This window comes from Chrysochloris asiatica, unplaced genomic scaffold (genome assembly GCF_000296735.1).
Source record: "Chrysochloris asiatica unplaced genomic scaffold, ChrAsi1.0 scaffold00023, whole genome shotgun sequence".
Classification (NCBI taxonomy): Eukaryota; Metazoa; Chordata; class Mammalia; order Afrosoricida; family Chrysochloridae; genus Chrysochloris; species Chrysochloris asiatica.
In genome coordinates, this window is record NW_006408541.1 from 23,899,394 (window position 1) to 23,921,388 (window position 21,995).

Below are 21,995 nucleotides of genomic sequence, written 5' to 3' on the forward strand. Positions count from 1 at the left end.
GAAGCAGCACAGTACCAGGCTGTGTTAAAGAGTAGGTAGTTCTGAGAGCAAAATCTAAGCAACCTACTAAGTTGGGTGTTGAAACTGCATTCAGAGAACGAATATGGAATGTAAAGATCATTATTTCTTACTAAGAGAAGAAAGTCTGATATTAGACTGTAGATAGAATATGGAGTGAATTTTTAAGTAGATGCAGCTGTTTAAAGCCCAGCTGTTAAAGTAAACAACAGTAATACATGTTTACTTAACTTCTGTGTACAGAGCTTGGAATTTCCATATACATGGGGTATGAGGTGGTTTTGCACGTTGAATGATTTTTTTCTTTTAATTTTTAAGATTTACAGACAGGATCATCACTTTTACGTTCAACAAATCATGTACTTTGTTTCATCTCAATGATTGCAATCACCTTCATGTAACAATAGTTGTCCCGCTTCCTCCCTGTGGTTACCCATGTACAAATATCCTCTTTCAAACTCTTATATATATTTGCAGGGTATATAAATATATATATATCACACTGCAGGTTAATGCTCTGGACTGCAAGATCAGTTTGAACCATAAGGTCAGTGGTTCAGCCTCACCAGCCACTTCTCAGAAACCCTATACAGAGTCACTGTGAGTTTGAACTAACTTCACGACACTTAACATTCCTCCCATAAGTAGCTCTGGTAGTGTGCTTACAAGTCAGGCTGCTAATCTCATAGTCAGCAGTTGAAACCAGCAATGGTTCTACGGGAGAAGGATGAGGCTTTCTACTCCCGTAGAGATGTACAGCCTTGAAAACCCTATGCAGAATCGCTGTAAGTTAGAAGTGACTCCATGGCACATAACCACCACTACCAATCCTCCCATATCCATTTAGCCTGTGTTTCTGTCCATGTATCTATGCACAGAACACTTTTGTTCCTGTATCTCCTTTTTACCTCTAACACTGTTCACTTCTTATCTCCTTTAGCCCTTGCATTACCTCCCTGTGTCTTCACCTATCTTCATCATTCTTCTGCTAACCTCCCTCTTAATGTATATTGCCCTCCCTGTCACCTGAGTTAACATGTGTCTATGAGCTGGGCTGCTAACTACAAGGTCAATAGTTAGAATCTGCCAGTTGCTCCACAGGAAGAAAGATGAGGCTTTCTGCTCCCATGAAGATTTACAACCTTGGAAACCCTATGCAGGGTCCCTATGGGTCGGAACCGAATTAGTGCTATATAACCAACCAGCCATTATTCTCCCTTGCCTCCCACCCCTGGTAACCATCAAAGAATGTCTTTTAGTATGAAAACCTTTCTTGAGTTTTTACAAAAGTAGTCTCATACAATATTTGTCCTTTAGTGAGTGACAAACTTAACTCAGATTAATGTCCTATAGGTTCATTCATGTTATGAGGTGTTTTGCAATGCATAGTAGTATTACATTGTGTGTATGTACCAAAGTTTATCTACTCTTCCATTGATGGGCTTTGGGCTGACTCTATCAATATTGTTGCTATTATCAATAGTGTTGCGATGAACATAGGTGTGCATGTATCTACTAGAATCCTGGCTCTTATTTCTTGTGGCTCTATATCAAGTAAAGGGATTGCTGGGTCATACGATATTTCTATTTCCAACTTTTTGAGGAAGCACCACACCGGTTTCCACAGTGGTTAACCAATTTACAGTGCCAGCAATGCAGGAGGGTCTCAGTCTCTTCACACTCTTGCCAGCATTTGTTGTTTTCTGTGATTTTGAACTTCGTTATTAATGCTGGTGTGAGATGATACCTCATCGTTTTAATTTGCATCAAGGTCGGCAGTTCAAAACTACCAGCTGTTCCACTGGAGAAAGATGAGGCTTTCTGCTCCCGTAAAGATTTATAGCCTCGGAAACCCTGTACAGCATCGCTATGAGTTGGAATTGACTCCACAGTACTTAACAACAGCAACAACAACACCGGCTAATGATTGTGAAGATTTCTTCATATGTTTGCTGGCTATCTGAATGTCTTCTTTGGTGACGTGCCCATGTCCTGTGCCCATTTTTAAAATTGTATTGTTTGTCTTTTTCTTATATAGAGGTATTGTAGTTTTTCTCACATTTCAGAGATTGCTCCTTTGTCTGTTATGTTGCAAGTTGAATGACTTGAATGAATGTACTCTTGTATCTAAAGAAGATTTGGTCTTGGGGTTGAGAGTTATTGCAAACACAGAAGACTGAGAACCTAGAGTGGTTCCCTTGCAAAAATGATTTCTGTACATTTCTTTATGTACACAAAGGAGGTGTGGTGAAACAAGCCAGTTTATCTAGTTCTGTCCATGTTCTCACCTAATCTCTTTATGTGTACTTACTATGTTCTAGGCCTCTCCTGGAGTCCATATATATATATACTGGACTGCTAACCACATGGTTGGCAGTTCAAACCCACCAGCCACTCATTGGAAACCTTATACAGAGTCAGAACCGACTTGATGGCTCTTAGAAAAACAGACTCTATCCTAGACACTTGGAACCCAAGGGTGAAGCTGATTTAGTCCCTGGTCCTCTGTAGGATTATTATTTAATATTCATTTGAGGGTGTCTTATAATTTACTTGTCTGTAACATCTTTGTCACCAACTCCTTAAGGATTCTACTGAGCCCTTAACAACTATATTTGGACTTCATGTCCCTGCTAATGAGAGTTTTATGACATTTATTTAATTCATTTTTATTACCAGCCTGGACTTAGACTGTGTGTCATCAAGAACGAGCTTCATTTGCAAATTTATTATCTTGAATAGGCTCATTGATGGCATTAGCCTCATTCCTGAGTGTATCATGAAATTCCAGAGTGGAAGTTTGATAGTTTGCTGTCTTCCAGAATGGTCATTTGTATCTGTAGTTGTTGTTGTCAGGTGGCATTGAGTCGGAACCGACTCATAGCGACTCCATGCACAGCAGAACGAAACAACGTCCGATCCTGGGCCAACCCCACCACCGCTGCCACACTGGGCACCATCAATGATGCCACCTGACTGATCCATCTCGTTGGGGGGTCTTCTTCTTTTTCTCTGACCCTTCATCTTACCCAGCATGACATCCTTCTCTAGCGACTGTTCCCTCCGGACAATATGTCCAAAGCATGAGAGACGAAGCTTAGCCATCCTGGCCTCCAAGGAGTACTCTGGCTGCACTTCTTCTAAAAGAATCTGTTGGTTCTTTTGGCAGTCCATGGCACTATTAGTATTCTCCTCCAACACCACAACTCAAAGGCATCAATTCTTCTACGGTCTTCCTTATTCACTGTCCAGCTTTCGCATCCATGTGAGTTTATTGATAATACCATGGCTTGGGTCAGGCGCACCTTAGTCCTCAAGCTGACATCTCTGCTCTTCAACACTTTAAAAAGTTCCTGTTCAGCAGATTTGCCCAGTGCAATACGTTGTCTGATTGCTTGACTGCTGCTTCCACAGGTGTTGATAGTTGATCCAAGAAGAATGAAGTCCTTGACAACTTCAATCTTTTCTCCATTGATAAGAATGTTGTTTATTGGTCCATTGGTGAGGATTTTTGTTTTTCTGACATTGAAATGCAACCTATACGAAGGCTGTGTTCTTTCATCTTCATCAGTAAATGTTTCAAGTCCTCCTCACTTTCAGCAAGCAAGGTTGTATCATCTGCATATTGCAGGTTGTTAATGAGCCTTCCTCCAATCCTGAGGCCATGTTTTTCTTCATAGAACTCAGCTTCTCGGATTATTTGCTCAGCATACAGGTTGAATAAGTATGGTAAAAGAACACAACCTTGTCGCTCACCTTTCCCAATTTTAAACCATTCAGTGTTCCCATGCTTTGTTCGAACAACTGCTTCTTGGTCCAGGTACAGATTCCTCAGAAGTACAATTAAGTGTTCTGGAATACTCATACTTCTCAATGTTGTCCATAGCTTGTCATGATCCACACAATTGAAAGCCTTTGTGTAGTCAATAAAGCATAGGTAAACATCTTTCTGATATTTTCTGCTTTCAGCCAAGATCCACCGGACATCAGCAATGATATCTCTCGTTCCTCGGCCTCTTCTGAATCCAGCTTGAACCTCTGGAAGCTCTCTGTCAATGTATGATTGTAGCCGTTTCTGTATTACTTTTAGCAAAACTTTACTCGCTTGAGAGTCTTCAATCACACCATGCCACTACAGCTGGTCTCCAGCTGATGGAAGGAAATGTTGGAACATGTAATGTAAATACAGTGACTTGTATTGAGAAGTTGAGTGTATATTTTATGATGACTGTTTTTTAATTTTGAAATTAATACTATTTACCAAGCAAGTTGGAGTCTTGGTGTGGTGCTGTTGGATGAACTGTTAACCTCAAGGTTGGTGGTTCAAACCCACCAGCTGCTACTTGAAACCTTATCAAGAGTTACTATGAGTTGGAACTGACTTGGTGTTGCTTAACAACAGCCACCCAGCAAATCAAGATGCTCTGTTTGGGAGTGCATTCTGTCAAACCAGCCCTCCCTGAAGTAAGTGCCCCATGCCAGCCTGACAACTTGCAGAGTTCTCCATGTAGACAAGTAAGGATTTAGGTGCAGTTTTCACAATTTGTTATTTTCTAGTAGTAATATTAATTTTAAATAAACATGTTTATATAAATTTGTAGGTAAATAATTTGAGTCACATCAGATGCCAGTGTTATTGCCATATTTTTAGATGAGTGTCCTAAATTTGCCTAAGTGGTCTCCTTGGTGTTCTTTTTTGTTGCCTGAACTTTTCTTGTGGTTGTGCTTTTAGTGCAGCATGACTAGATTTGGAGAACCAGAGCAGTTTATTGTCTGGCGTGAGGGTTCTTGCTGCTAGCCTCCTTCCTCATCATTCATCCAGAGCTGTCTTGCTTTGCAAGAAATTTTTATACACCTTTCTGTCCATGTCATCCAGCAGTCTTGTTTCTGTGTATTCACCATTACATTGGTTTCAGATTTACTGCAGTCCTCTCTTCTTTTGGGTTTTGGGCAAAGGAGGTGGGAGGTGTAGGGGTCTGAAAGGATTTAGAAGAGTTTCAACCTTTAAAATCCAGAGCTTGAAGAACCCTGCTCAGTTTCTAGTAAGGGAAAAAAAAATGTAGACCCCAAGGCAAGTGCAGGATGTGCCAGAGTGAAACTGCTTTAAGGAAGTTGAAATGACTTTGGAATCCAACAGGGTGCAGCATCCTCCTGGGTTTGCAGCAGGCTACTTAATGTGTGATGTGGAAGTCGTTTCAGGATTTTATTATAAAATTGATAGAAGGAAATAGGTATAGGTATCAGATTTCAGAATCCACTCTTTATCTTTAGACAAAGGAAACAAAAACACCTTGGAAAATACCTTGATTTTACTTTTAACTTGGAAGGAGGCAAAGCCAAGTTGTAGAAGATGGGGCAGTGGGGGAGGCAGCCCCTCTTCTTAGTGCTAGGAAATCCATAGGTTTAGTTGAGATATTTTCAGGCGATAGATTGGCTTCTCACTTGACTGCTTCGTCTGTTCCATGTACAATTAAGAGTGCCTAGCTAGGGTGACCGTAAATGTATGTTGTTCTCTGAGTATTGTCTGCATTATGATTCTGCTAGTGCGTTTACTCTGTTAACTGCTATCTTGGATTACTATCAGACAGATTTTGTTATCATAAATTGCTCCAAAACAATGTTATTTAACAGTTCAGAATTCACATGGAGGACCTTATGAATGTAGATAAAGAGTCTAAACAATTATTTGCAGTTATATTCCTCTAGATGATATCTGTGTTTATCATATGAATTATTTGTATGAGCTCTGGTAGCATAATGATTAGGAGTCAGACTGCTAACCTCAAGGTCAGCAGTTTGAAACTACCAGTGGTTCCTGAAAAATGAGAGAAAGATGAGGCTTTCTGCTCCTTTCTACAGAGCCTCGGAAACCCTATATAAGGTCGCTATGAGTCAGACCCAACACCACCGCACACCACCACCACCATCATTTTGCTCCCTTAGTGTGCATGTAGTTTATCTGAAGGGTTTATCCAACTGATGTCAAATGTGCTTGTAAGGTTCACTTGAATGATAGTTGAGTGGGACCCTGAAGACTGTCCACCGCCCACCTAGTTAGTATTATCCCTTTCCTTACTCTCTCATTACTATCTCAGTGTCCCTTGGCCTTCCTCCCTTTCTGATTCACTATAATTAAGCATCAGAAAACCCAATTTGTTCAGAGAAAATGCAAGGGAATAGCAACTTCATGGTTGCTTTAGCTCTAATCTTTCTACAGGGCAGGGATCCTCTAGCCTAGCTGCATATTAGAATCATCTGAAAACCAAAATCAAAACCTACTGCTATTGAGTAGATTCTGAAGCATAAACAAACAAACTCTGATACAGAGATCCCATTTGAGATCAGTTGAATCGGTCGGTATCTCTTTGAGATAGGGGTGGTGGCTGTGTGCCGTGGAGTCAGTTCCAACTCATAATGACCTTGTACAGGGTTTCTGAGGCTGTAAATCTTTACAGGAGCAGAACGCCTCATCTTTCTCCCGCAGAACAGCTGGTAGTTTTGAACTGCTTACCTTGTGGTTCGCACCCCAATTCGTAACCACTATGCTAAAGTGCTTCAGCCCTTGTTGACAACCTCTTCTCTAGGATACCTGTTTCATATTGCTAATACCTATTGAACATGATGAGATATCCAGTGTCATCTCAAAGTCACGGTGTTTAAAACCAAGTTCATTATCTTGCTCCATGAAGTTACCTTCTTTTTCTTTTTCTCTGAATGGCACTAATACCATCTTCTTGATCCTCTAGGTTCAGAAATTTCGAGTGCTCTTTATACTCGGCTTTTCCTTCTGTAGAGTAGTGTTTTGGTCCTTCTTTCTAAATTCTGCTTCATTTTTGCTGCTGCTGATTTAACCTGTGTCCTTCTTGCTATACTTCTAGATGACTGTGATTTATTTATAGAACATTCTTTCAACGCTTGTCCACTCTCTCTGAGAGCCCCAAATAGAACATCTTCAATCTTGACCTCTTACTTTTATTGTTTTTGTTTGCCTACAAGGCACTTAAGGAGCTCTGGTAGCGTAGTGGTTACGAATTGGGCTGCGAACCTTAAGGTCAGCGGTTCGAAACTACCAGCCGCTCCGCAGGAGAAAGATGAGGCTTTCTACTCCCGTAAGGATTTACACCCTCGGAAACCCTGTACAGGGTCGCTATGGATCGGAACTGACTCAACGGCACTTAACAACAACAACAACAACAACAAGGCACTTAAGGAGCTCTGGTAGCGTAGTGGTTACGAATCGGTCTGCGAACCTGCAAGGTCAGCAGTTTGAAACTACCAGCTGTTCCGAGGGAGAAAGATGAGGCTTTCTGTTCCCATAAAGATTTATAGCTTCGGAAACCCTGTACAGGGTCGCTATGAGTCGGAACTGACTCCACGGCACGTAACAACAACAACAAGACTGTTGTGTGGTGCTAAGAGTACTGAATTAGAACTCAGGAAATCTGTCTAATTCTTGTATTTCAGAATAATTGTGAGTCCCTTGTAGGCCGGACCTCACTCAGTTTCATTATTTTAAGAATTGACTTAAGGTGTTTTCCTTTCACTGCGATCCAGTTGGCATTGTTCTTTCAAACTTGTTAGCTGCTCTGGAGTCACCCTGAATCATGGTGATCATGTGTACAACGGAACAAAATTGTGGGTCAGGCCATTGTGACCCATAGGGGTTCCACTGGCTGATTTTCAGAATTAGATCACCAAGCCTTTCTTCTTAGTAAATATGGCAGTTCTGCTGAAACCTGTTCAGCATCATAGCAACGTGCAAGGCTCCACTGGCAGGTGAGTTGTGATTTCGCATAAGGTACAGTGGTTGGGAATTGATCCCAGGTCTCTCTTTCATGGAAAATGAGAATTCTACAAGTGTCCCTTCCAACAAAATTAGCTTGTTCAAAATAGAACTCTTTTACCTCCTAATCAAAAGGGTGTCTCTTTCTTGTTGCTAGGAGCTGTCTAGTCAATTACAACTCATACTTCTAACAGAATGAAACATTGCCTGGTCCTGTGCCATCCATTTGAGCCCATTACTGCAGCCACTGTGTCAATCCCTGTGGCTTCAGAAAACTTTGTAAAATTAGTAACCGAGGGCTAGCATATCTTTTAAATAAGATTTTTGAATGTCTTCACTTTTTTTTTTATCATACAGTAAAGTTTCACACTTTTTTTGTGTGTTTTCACTAATGCATCTGTTGTATAACTAACACCACAATCAAAATGCAGATTAGTTTTCTTATTCCCTAAAATTCTCTTGTGCTGCCCGTTTTAATTATTGCCCCTGGCAATCACTGATCTGCTTTCTTGTTCCTATGATTTTGCTTTTCCAGACTGTCATACAAACATATATATAAAAGCCTTCCAGCTTGGCTTTTTTTACTCAGCATAGCTCATGCCTTTTTTTTTTTTTTTTTTTAATCACTGCTTCATATCCATAGCTTTTTAGAGAATTGAGTTTTTTTTTTGTGTCTTTATATACTTTCTTAGAAAGCATAGGAAGTAATTTATCTTCTAAACCATCTTTGGTGCCTCCAACAGGTTTATGGTGTTTTGTAGATGAACTTCATGTTTTGAAGTTGAGAAAATACGTTTTTTGAAAAAAAATAAATCGCCACCGACAAGGGGAAATGAGGGAAAAACAGCTATGAGGCTGCGAGCTAAGACCTGCAACCTTCAATAGACTCCTGTGAACACCCAGGTGGAGACCTGATTGGCCAGCAGTGTGGCAAGACCTGGGGACTCTTGGGCCCAGAGTCAGTGTCATAGCCATGGAGGACTGCAGTGGAGAGTGAAGTGTCCAGTGGATAAGAAGAGAGGGCATATCCACAAGAGCACCCACACTTGCAGATAATACCCATTTGACCTAGCCTCAATGACTGGATGATCAGAGCACAACTAGAAGAAGAAAGAAGAGGGAAAAAAGAGTAATCTGATACAATTTGATGAACTTGAGCTACACTTATGGATGCAGCAACTCAAAAAAGGGAACAAATCCTGACAGCAAGGATCATCCACACACCCTCCATACACAGAGTAGACAGGGATGGGCAACTTGGACATTGGCTATCCAAAATGGGGGTGGGGGGCTACATAGGTAAGAAGTGACTGGCTTACAAGCTTTCAAGAGGGAACCTAGATCCAGAGGGTGTGGAGAAAGGTAGAATCTCCACTGAGTAGTATCCAGTCTGTCTAGGTGGGACTGATTGAAGGAAATGCAGATAGGTCTCTTGTGACACAAGGGTGAATAATTATTACCAGGACTGATTGTGAAGGTTGCAAATGTAAAAGTAGACATTTTGTGGCAAGGAGGGGAGTGCTTAACTTTGCAGGCTAGGAGCGGAGGTCCCTGGAACCATGAAGGGAGAAGAGCGGAGAGTGGAACCCTACCCAGAGAGGCCGCAATCCCCGAGATGGAGGCAGAGATGATGATGTGGAGAGTTGGAGCAGCTGGGGTCTCAGGACCCGGGGAGGGAGAGGGGGCTGTGTGCTGACGACGGGGCCTGGGAAGCAGGCTTATAAGATGCACCCTTTCATTGATTGATGATGCATGGAGGGGATTGTAACCATGGCAACAAAACAATATAAGATAGGATGAATGTAAAAACCAAACAAAACCCATGTAGCAACCTGATATGAAACGGTTTTTGTTTCTATTCTATCAATAAAGAAACTGAGATTCAGGGAGATTGACGCTGTTGCCCAAATTAAACAATTCCTATTATCAGAGCCTAGATCTCCTCACCTCCAAACCTATAGGTATTTCTGTTGTACTGCAGAAAGCACTAAAATATAACGAGACAGAAGGTTACTGGTGAGGCCTCTTGAAGCTGAGTGTGGTAAAACTCTTGTCTTTCCACATAAAGTTAACACTTGACTTTCCAGGACTCGAGCCTTCAGTGGACTCGGCTGTCAGGAGACTGGTTTCTCCAGTTTTGGATTCACAGATGTGATCTGTGTCTGTTGACATTATGGTATAGGGTCAACAACAAAAATACAGTTAAGTTTTACAGTACAATCATATTTGATTGTTTTGGCAGTGCCAGGTCATTTGATTCTATTGTTTGCCTTTAATAGTGACATTCTTACCAAGCAAGTTGATTCTTGTCAGCAGATTGTTTTTGTTTAAGTGCCTGTTACCCTGTATAGGCTTCTGAGGCGTGGTTGGTGAGTTTGAACCACTGACCTTGTGGTTCAAACCAAACTTGCAGTCCAGTGCTGTACACTACATCTCCACAACAGGATTCCTGTCACTAGATGGTTGTTGTTAAGTGCTTTTGAGTCGATTCCGACTCACAGCAACCTTTATAGGGTTTTCAGGGAGTGGCTAGTGAGTTTGAACCACAGACCTTGTAGTCCACTACATTATCCTATAGCACCACACCAGGACTTCTATCACCAGATTGTTGTTGTTAAGTGCCTTGGAGTCAGTTCCAATTCATAGCAACCTTGTATAGGGTTTCTGAGGAGTGGCTGATGAATTTGAGCCACGGCACATAACAACAACAACAATCCTTGCAGTTAAAACCAACCTTGTGGTCCAGAAGAGAAGACCTGGGATTTGGAGTTGATGTTTCTTCTTTTGTATCATGCAAATGTGTCTCATTCATCCTCAGAATTGAAGTGTGAGATCTCAAATTCTGAGTCTATGAATGCAGCAATATTATTCTTTCTTAGTTTGTACCTTTGAAGTCCTGGTGTGGCACACTAGGTTCATGTGCTGTACTGCAAGGTCAGTTTGAACTGCAGTGTCAGTGGTTCAAGCTCACCAGTTGCTCCTTGGAAACCCTATACAGGGTCACTGTGAGTCAGAACTGACTCAGTGGCACTTAACAACAACAGCAGTTTATACTTTTATACCAGCTCATGTACCACAGGTATGATCACATTGGTTAAATAATAACTGATAGTAATTAGAGGATATTGTTGTTAAGTGCAGTCAAGTTGGTTCTGACTCACAGTGACCTTGTGTAGAGTTTCTGAGGCTTTACATTTTCATGGTAGTAGAAAGCCTCATCTTTCTCCCTTGGAACGGCTGATGGGTTCAAACCACAGAACTTGTGGTTCTCAGCATAGTGCTTATTAAATACAGTTAGTCTCCATGTATTTGAGTTACGATATATCACACAACTTGAAAAAAAAAATTTAAGTAGTTAAGATATTAAAATATATATAAAATCTTTTTTTTTTTTTTTTAAAGTATGTTAATGTAAGTAGTGGACTCCTGGTGTAGTGCTGTAGGTTCAGAACTAGACTGCGAACCACATGGTCATTAGTTCAAACCCACCAGCTGCTCCTCAGAAACCCTGTACAGGGTCAGCAACAGCAACATGATAGAAGCAAAAAATAGGATTATCAGTCTTTGTCAGGACAGAACCTTGTCCTAAGTCAGAGACACCTTGTAGTTAAGTTGCCCTAAGGGATTTATCCACTAAGAGAAGCTTTGTTATTTCAGTAGTTGACCTACCCACAGACTCTCAAAATGGACTTTTCTAGGAGTTCTGGTGTGGCTCTGTGGGTTAATGTTGTTGTTGTTAAGTGCCATTGAGTCGGTTCTGACACATAGTGACGCTGTATAGGGTTTCCTAGGAGCAGCTGGTGAACTTGAACCTCCAACCTTGCTGTTCAAACGGCGTTGCATTAACCCACAGTGCCACACCAGGACTCCTGGTGGGTTAATGTGTCAGACTGCAGAACTGTTTGAACTGCAAGGTCAGCAGTCTCCTGACAGCCGAGTCCACTGAAGGCTTGAGTCCTGGAAAGTCAAGTGATAACTTTATGTGGAAAGACAAGAGTTTTACCACACTCAGCTTCAGTAGTCAAATGTGATGTAGTCTTTGTATTCGTGGCACTCCTTTAAAGAAAAAAGCCTGATGCCATTGAGTCGATTCTGACTCATAGTGTCCTATCAGACTGAGTAGAACTGCCCCATAAGGTTTCCATGGCTATAAAGCTTTATGAAAACAGTTTGCCACATTTTTCTGCCGGGGAAGCTTGGTCGGTTCAAACTTCCAATCTTTGGATTAGCAGCTTGAGTGCTAAGAACCACTGTGTTACCAGGGCTCTTGACACTCCAGTTTAGGTGTGACATGTTATCTCTGGCCTAGGGTAGAGAACCTTAACTAACCTAAACTATATCTGAAGGCAGTTTTCCACAGAAGGTTGTGTAATTTATAAACTCTGATATATTCAAGGAAGACTTTCAAGGATCAAAAGAAATGAAATGCATAGATCCTTTAAAAAGTCCTCCAAGTATTGTAATGCTGTGTCACCTTTAATACAAAATGAAATTTCTTATCCGGAACCCCAAAATACAGGTAGTCCTTAAAAATGTGACAAAAGCCTCATGCCAGTTTGAATATGCTACTTGTGCAGAAGTATGTCCATTATGTCTGAAGATCTTTTTTAAAAGCAAAGGAGTGTCTGTTTGTTGATTGGCGTGCTGGTGTGGTGCTGTTTGTTGGTTAATGTGTTGGACTCCAAAGTTGGTTTGAATCGCAAGATTGGTAGTTCAAGTTCACCAGTCGCTCCTAGGAAACCCTATGCAGGGTTGTTATGGGTCGAAACCGAATTCATAGTATTTAACAACAACAACAACTATTGGTGATTAGTTAGAATAAATTGAAGTAGGCTGGGGAGGACTGAGGGCTTTCAGGGATGATAAAGGAATGAGGGAAAGGAAGGAATTAAAGGTGCTGGGTTGGGTGGCATGTTGAGGGTCATTAACCTCCAATGGGAGTAGGTATGCCTGTGTGTGTATATTGTGCATGCACACATATGTGTTTTAAGGTAGTAGTAAGTTTGGGTTTAGAATGATTTTTTTTTTTTTTTGCTTTCCCTGTACCCATGGAATACCTAATTGGAACTGGTCAGAAAACATTTGGATATGCATACTTGGACTTCAGGAGGATGGCTGTGATTTGGTAATGTGCAGTGGTCAGTGTATAGACAGATGTACTTTAGTTGTTGAATAAAGAACTCAAGGAGCTCTCCTGTGGTATTGAGATTGTTGAACCTTGGGAACACTGACATTTAAGGGATAGACCACATAATGGGAGGGGTGGGGGGTTGGCGAGGAAGCGAGCGCTAGAAGCTTTTGTTGACAGGATAGGAGAGAGTGGACTACTAAAAACCAGTGCCAGGAGGATTTTAAGAAGAGGAAATGGCCCATAGTTTAAAGTGCTGTGAGGAATTCAATAAAGTGAAAAATGTAAATTGGGTTTGTGAAACTAGGGAGGCTTTGCTAAGAGCAAATTTAGAAAAATGATACAGGAAGATGGGAAATTTTAGGTGTGTTAACAGTGTATAATTTGTACATGTTACTATTATTTTAAGATGGAATTGAACCTTTGTCTTTGTTGAGAGAAGAAGAGCTATAGAGAAGTTTTGTTGCTATTGTTAAGTGCCATTGAGTCAATTTCAACTCTTAAGTGACCCTGTGTAGGGTTTCCGAGGAGTGGCTGCTGGGTTTGTACTGTCAACTTTGCGGTTAGCAATCCAGTGGTTATCCTACAGCGCCACAAAGGAGACAAAATGATTTCTTTCATTCAACAACTATGTATTGAGCATCTACTCTGAAGATGTCAGCCTATAGAATCAGCACTGGACCACAAGGTCAGTTTGAACTGCAAAGTCGGCAGTTCAGACTCACCAGCTGCTCCTCAGAAACCCTATACAGGGTCACTATGAGTCAGAACCAACTTGACAGCACTTAACAGTAACAACTCTGAGTCCAGTGCTATTCCAAACTCCGAGAGTACAATGGGAACTTTTGAAGGTGATTAAATGCTGGAGGTCTAGTGTGGTACTGCGAGTTAATGCAGGTCTAATGTGGTACTGCGAGTTGAACTGCAAAGTCGGTTTGAAATGCCAGCTGTTCTTTGGAATCCCTATGCTGGATTGCTATGGGTCAGAACCAACTCAACAGCACTTAACAACAATACATGCAGTGCAGAGAGTGGGGGTCCTGCCAGCTTTCATATGACTTAGACGTTATATCCATTGTCTTTGCCACTGTTGTCACATTACCAGGTGTGCCCATTCAGAGATTTCAGAATACGTCTCTGTGTGCATGAATGGGTTTCTAGTTGAGTCATAGGATCTTGAAATTACTGTTGAACCCATTCTTGATTGAGCTAAAAGGATCTAATCACAACTTGTGAGTGATGAAAGTGCAGTAGTAGAGGCTGTAAAGCCACTTCCAATATTGTACACAGCAAGTACATGCTATATAATCTATTTGTGCTATATAAGAGTTGTTAATCTATTTGTGCTATATAAGAGTTGTTGTTGTTATGTGCCGTGGAGTCGGTTCCGACTCATAGCTACCCTTGTACAGGGTTTCCAAGGCTGTAAATCTTTATGGGAGTAGAAAGCTTCATCTTTCTCCCATGGAACAGCTGGTAGTTTCGAACTGCTGACCCTGAGGTTAGCAGCCTGATTTGTAACCACTACACTACCAGAGCTCCATATATAAGAGTTAGCCTTAGTTTTTTTGTTTTCTTTTTAATGTGTGCCATTAAAGGAAAGACAAAAAAAAGCTATTGGCAGCAGTATAAGAGAACATTTTGTAAAGTACTGGGTAAGGTCTCCATGAGTTGGAATCGACTTGATGGCACCCAACAACAGCACTAACAATTGAACACATATGGGTGTTGTTTATGACATTGTTATCTGTGGCCATCCACTAGGGTGTTGTAAATGGTTTGACAGTAAATGAGGTTTGCCAAGATTGCTTTTAATGAATTGGAGCAGTTAGAGTAACATTACTCTCACTCACTCTTCTAAGATTTGCCTGTTGGTCTCTCTCAAGGAAATAGACTGGGTGGGTTATCTACTATATGCAGTGCGAATATTACTGAAGGTGCAGGTGGTATGTGGACAAAATGAGGGGAAACATTTGGTTTAGAATCTCACTTACCTCTCTTCCTCCAAGCCTTCTCCCCTTGCTGACTAATCATACCTAGCCATTCTTTTTTCAGCCCTTCTTTTCCCCCAGTGTTCCCAGCATGCATTCATCTGTCTTTTCTGGTCTTCTCAGGTCTTAAGATGAAGCAAGTGGTATTCATGGCACTATCTGGAACCCTGACTCTGCTCTGATACACATTTTCAGCCACTCTCTGCCTCTTTCTCCAGCTTCCTCAAAGGCTCTGGTTTATTTCCTACTGGCTCATTTGCTTGGGATGAAAAACAAAAGGAAACACGTTGCTGTCAGGCTGCTGCCCACACATAGTGACTCTAAAGAGCAAAGAGTAGAACTGCCCGCAGAGGGTTTCCAAGGTTGTACATCCTAATGGAAGCAGACTACTTCAGCATTCTCTTGCAGAACGGCTTGTGGATTTGAACTGCTGACCTTTCTGTTAGCCAGCTGAGCGCTTAACCACTGTGCCTTTAGCTCTCCTTCCTAAAGATAAATTCTTTAAAGTGGAATTGGCAGATGAAAGAATTGTAACAGTTTACATAGAGGCAATGAGTGGCGCATTGCCCCAGGGCTCTTGAGAAAGTTTGAAACAATTAAAAGTGTCATCAGCAATGATAAGTAGAACCTATTTCCTTGCCTGGCAGTTTGGGGACCCTGCTTATTTGATTGTTAGTTTGTGATATTTAATTGGAAGTTGTCATTTTTCTTTTGTTTCTAGTTCATTATGTTTGTGTCAGTTCATTACCCATTAAGATGTAATTTGGGGAAGGGGGCATTGATGGATTTTTTTTTTCCTGTGTTTTTGGTAAAATACTTTGTTGGGTTGAATTATGTTTATTTGTACATGTATGTCGTATTATTGATAATTTCCCTTTTTATTAGCTGGAGTTATTTTCTAAAATTATTTCTTCATTTCAGAATTTGTGGCAGTTTTTGATTGTTAAACAAAATTTCTTGAGATGAGCTATAGTTTGTTTAGTCGAACACTAACCTTCACAATGATTCTTAGGAGAATCATTTGCCAAGTTCACTTTTCTTGTCCCTAGTTTTGCCAGTTCTTCCCTACCTTCCTCCTCCACCCTCTTCCCCGGTCTAGCAGCTGAGGGCTGAGGTCAGTCATGCCCATTTTCTAGCTTGTTCCGTCCTTATGTCAATTGCTCTTTGCAAGGAGCCATATCTTAGTGTAGATGTCTGCTCTAGGGAAGAATCATGGCATTCTTGGTCCTTTATATAGAAAATGAGCCCTGGTGGCATGTTGATTAAGTGATTGGCTGCTAACTGAAAGGTTCAAACCCACTTGCAGTCAAACACTGCTGGGGCAATTCTGCTCTGTCCTATAGTATAGGTTCACTAGGAGTCAGAATTGATTTGAAACTTGACGACACTTTTTTTTTTTAATATATATATAGAAAATGCCCCTAATTCTTGGTGAAAACTATATTGATGGGCATTAAACTGATGAGCTATAATTGTAGCCCAAAAGATGATTGGAATCGCAATTTATTAATTTTTCTTTGTTTGCATCAACCGGATCATAAACTCACTTAGAAAAATGGGATCATCTCATTTAATTTTAAAACTCTTCTTAATGCCTACATGTCACATTCATTTGGATATGAGTAATAGCTATGAAATTTAAGGATAATTGTGTGCTTCCTTAGTGAATAACATTCTCCAGTTCTGTGGGATGTCCAGGAAACCAAAGTAAACCATCAATATGAGGCAGTATATACATCTGGCCTGTCACTGGAATGGATCCTTGAGATCCTGTGATTCCTTCATCATCTTACATGAGAGGAAGGTAAGAGCTTCAGAGTTGGATGACCTGACCCAAAGCCATAACACTAGCCAGTGATGCAGACAGCCCCAGATCCTGGTTTTCCTACACTTGGGTTCTTTCTACTCCTTGGGGGTACCTCAATGCATTCCTGGATCTCTATGCTAGACTCATTACTGTGGTGTTCAGAAAGCATTCAAGAGCAAAAGTGTCTTCAAAAACATGGTTGAGGTGGTGGGAGCTTAGGTCTTAAAACAAAACAAAAAATTTGTCATTTAAAAAACAGTGAAGTATCTGAAGGAATTTATTTTGTCAAGTAAAATATATACATGCTCTAACACATCAAAGAGTGTAGAAGTGCTTACAATAGCTCACACCAACTCCTGTCTCATTTCTTAGAAGTACGTTTCTTGATTTATCAATTATTTGCTATTGCTAAGTGCTGTGGAAGGAGCTCTGGTAGCGTAGTGGTTACGAATCGGGCTGCGAACCTTAAGGTCAGCGGTTCGAAACTACCAGCCGCTCCGCGGGAGAAAGATGAGGCTTTCTACTCCCGTAAAGATTTACACCCTCGGAAACCCTGTACAGGGTCGCTATGGGTCGGACCCGACTCGATGGCACTTAACAACAACAACAACAAGTGCTGTGGAGTCAGTTTCAACTCACAGCAACCCTGTTTAGAGTTTCCAAGGCTTTAAAATCTCTTGTGGGGGCAGAAAGTCTTATCTGTCTCCCTTGGAGCAGTTGATGGGCTTGAATGCTGACCTTATGATTCGCAGTCCGATGCTTATTCAAGCTTATTTCTATCTCCTCTCTTCCATTCTTCTTGATACAAGCATCACAATTCTTAGTTTCTCTTTTAAATATCTTTGTAACTTTAATACACCAGCACCTTTTATAACTTGTTTTATCTACAAAGACATTATCTTTTTTTTTTTTTTTTAATGTTTTATTGTGAATTATGTGATAGTTTACATGGGAGAACATTAGTTTTACATTCATCCTATCGTATATCATTGGTTGCTTCATCAACCAACCAAAGGGTATACCTTGCAAGCCCCTCTCCCTCTCTGGGTCTGGATTCCCCAGCTGCTCCATCTCTCCACATCATTGCAAAGATATTTTTTGACTCCATCCGTCTGGAACAGTAAATAGAGGTTGGGAAAGGGCTAGGATTACTTCTACACTTTGGGCCTCTTGGGGCTGATGGGTTAGAAGACTACCAATTAACGAATGTTCTGTAGAAAGAACCCTATCCTTGCTTTTTCCTGGTATGGCATAGCCAATCCTGAAGTAATCTTAATATGTTTTATTTTGGATTTTATCATAATCTTTGCCTTTTTAATGTTTTACAGAAGTAGATTTCTTCCTTCAATAGATGATCATGAAAATTCAGAAGAAAGAGAAGCAGGTAAGTGACACATTTCTTTTTGGTGAGTGCATCCAGTGTCCAGAGGTGCTTCTTCACAAGAGGAACAACTCTGGCAGTGTTGGCTCATCTCTTAGCCTGTTTCACGTTCTCTACATGGTTGCTGACAGTTCTCATCTGAATGACTTAATATATGGATTTTTCCTTTAGCTAAGGGCAGCTTTAACTGAGGATTGCATTGTTTTTTAAACTAAGTTATGTGCGAGATTTTCCTTCCTTAGAATAGATGCCCAAATTTTAAAAATGAGAGATGAGAAGTCCCCTTCCCTCTCATTTGGTATTTTGAGCCACTACCTCCATGAGTATAGGTCAAGTTCATCAAATGATAGCAGTTTACCCACATTCCTTTTATCAAAAATGGTCTTTTTTTTTTTTTTTTTTTTTTTTTTAATGTTCCTCTAGTTGAGTTCTGACCACCAAGCCATTGACACACCATCTGCAAGTTTGGGTATTCTTGTGCATCTCCCCTCACTTCATATCAGCTGGATGCTTCACTCTCAGCTCTAGCCCTCTGTGGCTATATCCTTGTCCATGGGCTGCTCAGTTGTCCCTAGGTCTCACCACACTTCGGACCAGTCAGCCCTACCTCATCTCTCTTTCATCTCTAGGTCAAGGGAAATCTATGGAACGTGGTTGAACTCAGCCCATTTCTTCATTGCTGCCTTTCCCCCTTTTCCACTCACCAGTAGAACAGTGCAGTCGCCAGCAAACTTACATACCTGCTCATGTGTTCGTTCCATTTGAGTTTCAGTCTTAGAGGGGGGGTTTGTCCTGAAGGGACTTGATTGCCTGCCTTTGATGGCTTCCCAGTGAACAACTTGCTTATTCTTGTAATAGCCAGTTACACTTCCATTTTTGTTTTGGGTTTTTCCTGCTGATTTTTCTTTGAAGATTTATCTTCTGTTGCTCTAGCTGTTCCAGACGGGTCTGCTTGTCCTTTCTAGTAGGAGTGTTCCACCTCAGAAGGTTCTGGATGGGGCTCAGGATTCCACCTAAAGTCATATACATGCAAAGGTGTTGCAAGAGGCCTATTTCACTGGGAAAGCTGTAGAACCCCTTTTAGGTATTCCAATCAGTTATAGGCTGAAGATGGGCTTACAAGTTTCTATGATCATGTTTCCCGACATTCCTTTCTATCTCACACAAGTGTCTATTTTACAATAGTAGCAGGCAAGGGAAACCAATATTCATAAGCATCTTAGTATTATTTCCTCTCTTCAGAATATGTATGCCTTGATCCATGTACCACAGAGCCCTGTTGTTCCAATGTTGAGTATGCATTACTATTTGTCTGTGTCCCATTTTAGCCCATGCAAACCTGTCTCAGTGTTCCCCTACCTACTGTGTTCTTCCACCCTCCCCTTCTTGTGTATTGCCCTCACCAACACTCAAACTATGATGTGTCTGCCCCCTACCCTGTGCTCTACTATTGCCTCCCTCTACCTCCCCCATCCCCCGCAACCTCCCCACACTGGTAACCAACAAGGAATTTTTTTTTTTTCACCCTTTTAGTATGGGTATCTTTTCTTAAGCTTTTGCAATAATGGTCTTATGCAATATTTGCTTTTTTGTGACTGACTAATTTCACTCAACATAATGTCCTCAAGGTTCATCCATGTTATGTGATGGCTTGCAGCTTCCTTGTTATTCTTCATGATAGCATAATCCATTTTGTATATGTACCAAAGTTTGTTTATCCATTCTTCCATTGATGGGCACTTAGGCTGCCTCCATCTTTTTGCTATTGTGAATAGTGCTGCTATGAACATTGGTGTGCATATATCTACTCATATTATGGCTCATATTTCTTATGGATATGTACCAAGTAGGGGAATTGAGATGTAGTTCTTTATAATTTATATATGAAGGGGGCGCTTCTAAAAGATTTTGGAAAATGGAATGAAAAGATACAGAATTTTTCTATGAACTTTTTGTAGCCCCCTCAGATTTATCATTCTAGATTCTTGGTTAAACTAAGAGCAATTCTTCTTCGTAAGAATCCTTATAGTGACTGGCAGGAGGTTCCTTCTGGAGGGGCTCCTGAGCTAACTGGAAAGGTGTAAACCTCAGCTATTTGACATTTGCTCTGGTAGGGGAGCAGAATTGATGAAAACATTTGGCCTGTGTGACTCCTCCTGCCAGAATAGCTTTCCTTAGTTGGTTCTTTCCTGCTCCAGGTGTTACATATTCAAAGGAATCCAGAGACCTCAGGGAGTAAGATGGAAGGGCCTGCTTCTGTATCTTGGAAACAGACTATCTCTGATGGTGTGTTTTCGTTTTTGTAGAATGAATGGTAACCTGGTAACAAGGCGAGGATCTGAATCCTTGTCCTTCACTGGAGCCCAGAGATGTGTGATTGACCTAAGGACACTTTTGTGCAAAAAGGTTAGGTGAGACCAGCCTGTCTTTCCTTTTCACTCTGTACTGAGGAAACAGTAGTAAGAAACAGGGTGACTTGGGGTGCCAAGGACTAAACCTTTGCTTTGTACCCAATGAATAGGTCATTATGAAACCAGAACAAAGCATCCTGTTTTGGGAAATAATTGATGAATCCACTGTTAATTCTTAACTGGAAGAGCAGTGAGTGTCCACATTATGAATTTCTTTATGTTTTACATCTGTAATAGGTTGTCAGCTGATAGGCAAAATGCTACAGAAGTGCATTTCCACATGCGGGAAACTTACCTGGGTGTACAGGGTCGGGGACAGGGAATTTCAATGATGCTTTGTTTGTAATATATAGCTAAAAATGGAAAAGAGAAATACAGGAGGCGGGGCTTGATGGCTGCTAGGGTGGAGGTGCAGTGAAGTTCACCGTCAGCAATAACGCAGAATACCAGGCAAAGCAGATCCAGGGCAGAGCTCCAAAACTTGGAACCACAGAGATAGGAATATTTTAAAGGTTTAAAGGCTTATAGCTTGTGGAGTTTGGAGCTGAAGTAAAAAATCGAGTACTTTTGAATTTGTGAGGCCAGGCTAGGAGGCCCAAGACGACATCCTGGGCGAGACCAAGTGGCAAGATGAAACGGGGAGCAGAAACACCACGGAAAAACGCCGCGGGAACCTTGGGACAAAAGTGGACAATATACTTTGTCCATTTTGCTTTGTTCTGATTTTCTTTTTTTCTTTGGTATCTGGTAATTGGCGTACTCACTGTTTGCCCACCTCCATTATGGTGGATAGAGGGAGAGCCTGAGCTGAGTGGCCACCTCACACCCTCACAACTGATGAGTTCTTCTGCCATGCATGTGCACAGGTACTCAGCCCAAGCAGAGGCCCTGAACTTTTAATATAGGTTTCCTTTTTGTTCTGTTTTTTGTTTTTGTTTTTTTAATCAAGGGAAAGAGTAGGAGAGGGCTGAAGGGAGAGAAAGAGAGCCAAAGGTTGGATTGGAGCTTGAGGTTTATCATAACAACCAACACTGGCAACTTGGAATCTCTCGGGCAGCGTTGAAGACAGGAACTTAGGACATTAAAGCCATACTCATATTAAGCTAAGATTTTTTTTTTCCTTCTCTCCCTCCTCTCCCTTTTCTGTGATTAGAGACTGCAGTATTCAGTCTTGTTTTTGTTGGTGTTGCTTTTTTTTTTCATTCACTGGTGGTGTTTTGTTGTTATATGCCCCCCCCTTCTTCCTTTGGAGGACTCTTTGTTTCCCTATATTACACAAGAAGAGTCAGAAACTGCTGCCACATAGCCAAGCTACAGTCACACTCTATAAAACACCAAAACCCAGACAAGAACCAATACCAGCTGCCATATACCAGGGAAACAGACAACACCTGTGACAGTTACTCTTAGTTAAGCAATAAGAAGAGTGAAAAGGGAAACCCACATCCTGATCACATCTTCCTGGAAGCAATCAGA

The 21,995-nt window shown here is 41.2% G+C and overlaps 1 protein-coding gene across 1 annotated transcript in view; it reads left to right on the forward strand.

The window, feature by feature from the left end:
- Positions 1-21,995, forward strand: part of CHD6 (chromodomain helicase DNA binding protein 6) — a 343,529-nt gene that overhangs the window by 64,275 nt on the left and 257,259 nt on the right. The window contains exon 2 of the mRNA XM_006839290.1: positions 18,056-18,111. Within this exon, the coding sequence (XP_006839353.1) occupies positions 18,079-18,111 (33 nt within the window). The 5' untranslated portion in view covers positions 18,056-18,078. The remainder of the gene's footprint in view (positions 1-18,055; positions 18,112-21,995) is intronic.